The 2,981-nt window shown below is 38.3% G+C and overlaps 1 protein-coding gene across 1 annotated transcript in view; it reads left to right on the plus strand.

The window, feature by feature from the left end:
• Commd2 (COMM domain containing 2) overlaps positions 1-2,750 on the plus strand; it is a 15,775-nt gene extending 13,025 nt beyond the window's left edge. The window contains exon 5 of the mRNA XM_010625294.2: positions 2,477-2,750. Coding sequence (XP_010623596.1) covers positions 2,477-2,674 — 198 coding nt within the window. The 3' untranslated portion in view covers positions 2,675-2,750. The remainder of the gene's footprint in view (positions 1-2,476) is intronic.
• The last annotated feature ends 231 nt before the right edge of the window (positions 2,751-2,981 follow it).

The raw sequence follows: 2,981 nt of genomic DNA on the forward strand, positions 1-2,981 counted from the left end.
GCCAGGGTCTCACTATGTAGTTGAGACTGACCTGGACCTGGAACTCACTGTGTAACCCAGGCTGGTCTCGAACTCACAGCGATCCTCCTGCCTCAGCCTCCCAAGTGCTGGGATTACAGGCGTGAGCCACCACACCCAGCCTAAATATTCTTAATTTAGTTATATTGTTGAAAACTTGAAGGATGGTTTGACTTTGTCTTTCAACAGGAACATAATTTAATTACACACCTAGATAATTTCAGTCCCTGTCTGAGTGTGCAAATATAGAAGAAAAGAAAAATAGTGTATAGTAGAATAAGTAGTTTTTTCAGTCATTATATTTATATTTTACATATCTAGCATATATGTAAGTCCTATTCTGTATAAATGATCTTAAGCGATACTTAACCTTAGAAGTATTATTTCATCCTCATATTTCAAAATTAACCTGTTATTTCCAAATTATTTAGGGACATTAAATTTTACTTTGGATCAGGATCTTGGGTTCTTTTGGAAGCCCAGATCACGTAGAATTATTTAGAAGAAATATTTTATTTTTACATTAAATTCATGTTATTCTAGGTTAATAGAATTCCCCCTCTCCCCCCAGTGCTAGAAATTGAACTCAGAACTTTGCACTTGCCAGGCAGGCACAGCGTCACTGAGCTACATCCCCAGGCCTAACATTAAATTAATCCTGGAATCTCATGCTTAGATTTGTTATCTTTTTTGGAAGTCTTTTCAAATTGGCTTCCTGTCCCTTTGCCGGGACTCTAATAATTTTCATAGCTTCCTTGCTTTCTTGTATTATACATTTCAGGTTCTTCTTACACAATTTCTGCCTCTGGAATCACCCTACTTCAAGGCGGTCTTGGTTCCTTTTATGGAGAGCAGACCTTAGAGAACATAGTTGTTCTAGGGATGAGTAGCACTACCTTCAAATTGGTCACTGTTAGTTGTTGTGGGATATTTTTTCCTTTTAAAAATGTTACTATCAGGCTGGGGATTTAACTCGGTGGTTCCTCTGCCTACCTCGCAAGTGCAAGGACCTGAGTTCGATCCCCGGTACCCCAAAAGAATTAAAAATGTTAATATTGCTTTATTAAAAATTTTAGAATACATTATACAAACGAGATTGTGAGCATAAGGTCTGCACCTAGAAGTAGAATTGTGCTGATGCAAAGTGATTTTGTGATCAGCGGTAGTTGTCAAGAGTTTCCATAACCATCACTGTAATGCTTGATATGGACATGTTTTTAATTTTTGTTGGCCTTATAGGTGTAAAGTGATACTCCATGAGGTTTTATTGGCCATTTTCCTGATGTATATAATAAAATTGAGCATATTTTCATGTTTATTCATTTGTCTTTTGTGAAGGACAGTGGTACTTGTGAAGTGGTCCTTGGTTCATGAACACTTTTTTTGTGAACAATTTGGTTCACAAACAGAAGTGTTTGGCAAAATTTTGGTTTTGTTTGTGAAGTCCGCATTGGGTGACAAACCAACTGTGGCCATCTTTCCCACGTGAACACGAACCTGGCATCTTTGCAAGAATCATAGAGTGGATTAAGTTCATGAAGCAAGGTACCACTATACTAATTTAGATCTGTAGGTTTTTTCTTTTCTCTTTCTTTTCTTTTTTGGTTTTTTTTTTCTTAGTTCATCAGAGGAGTTTATCATACATTTTGGATACTAAATCTTTTTATTTGTATGCTTGTTACAAGATATCTTCTCCCAATTTATTTTTCTCAATATCAAAGGTATCCCTTGAGTAAAATTTATTAAAGGTTAACATAGTGTTATGGTTTGAATCTAGATTCTTCCCCCAAAAGCCTCATGCAGTCATGGGTGGGGCTTTTTGGAGCTGGCTGGATCTTGGGTGTGTGATAATGGGATGATGCTGGGATTAAGGATGTGTCCCGCACTGGGTGTGAGTGTTACCTGCCCAGAGGGCGGGTATCCTGGATAGAGAATGAGGGACAGAAAGAAGGCTGCCTGCAGCTGGTGTTTGCTGCTCATCGCTGCCTTCTGCCTGTCCCGCCAAGCCATGGCCTGTTGCTGCTCCGCAATGCCCCTCCACCACGCCACCCTGCCTTGGAGCCAGCTGATTTAGGGCTGAAACCTCTAGGAACTGTGAACCAAAAGAAACCTTTCTTCCTTTAAGTTTGGGTGTCAGGTATTTTGTCTCAGCAATGAGAAAAGTAGCTAAAACAGATTTATTGATTTTTTATCTTTATACTTTGTGCATTTTGTGTGTGCATGTAAGAGTTTCTAGCATAAGGTATATATCTTTCTGTGCCCCAAGGTTTATATATATTCTCATATATATTCATATATATTCTTTTTTCCCTCCAAAGGTTTTAAAGTTTACTTTTCATTTTGAACTCTGATTCATCTTAAATATGATTTTTGTATATATTGTAAAGAAATTATGAGTATCATACATTCTGCGTGGTTATTAAATAGGCATTGTTCTCTTATTCCATTTAAAATCAAGCTTGCAAGCAGAAGTCTCCGGCAACAGATTAAACCAGCAGTGACTTTGAAGCTACACCTTAATCACAGTGGAGATCACAACACCAAAGTTCTGCAGACAGACCCAGCCACCCTGCTTCACTTAGTTCAGCAGCTGGAGCAAGCACTGGAGGAGATGAAAACAAACCACTGTCGGAGAGTAGTCCGCAACATCAAGTAGTACCTGTTTTAAGATTTTAGTTCTTTTTTGTTTTTGTTTTTGTTTTTTGAGACAGGGTCCCACTATGTAGGTGAGACTGACCTGGAACTCACTATGTAACCCAGGCCGGTTTTGAACTCACAGCGATCCTCCTTCCTCAGCCTCCTGAGTACTGGGATTACAGGCATGCACCACCATGCCCGGCAAGATTTTAATTCTTTAAGTCATTTGTGAATTGGTGATACACAGGAATTACTTTTCAAAATTATTTTTTTGTTAATTGATGATGATAAGTATCTAGATTCCAAGAAATTTCTTTTCCTATTCC

Source organism: Fukomys damarensis, unplaced genomic scaffold (assembly GCF_012274545.1).
Source record: "Fukomys damarensis isolate Sample0158 unplaced genomic scaffold, DMR_v1.0_HiC HiC_scaffold_37, whole genome shotgun sequence".
Lineage (NCBI taxonomy): Eukaryota > Metazoa > Chordata > Mammalia > Rodentia > Bathyergidae > Fukomys > Fukomys damarensis.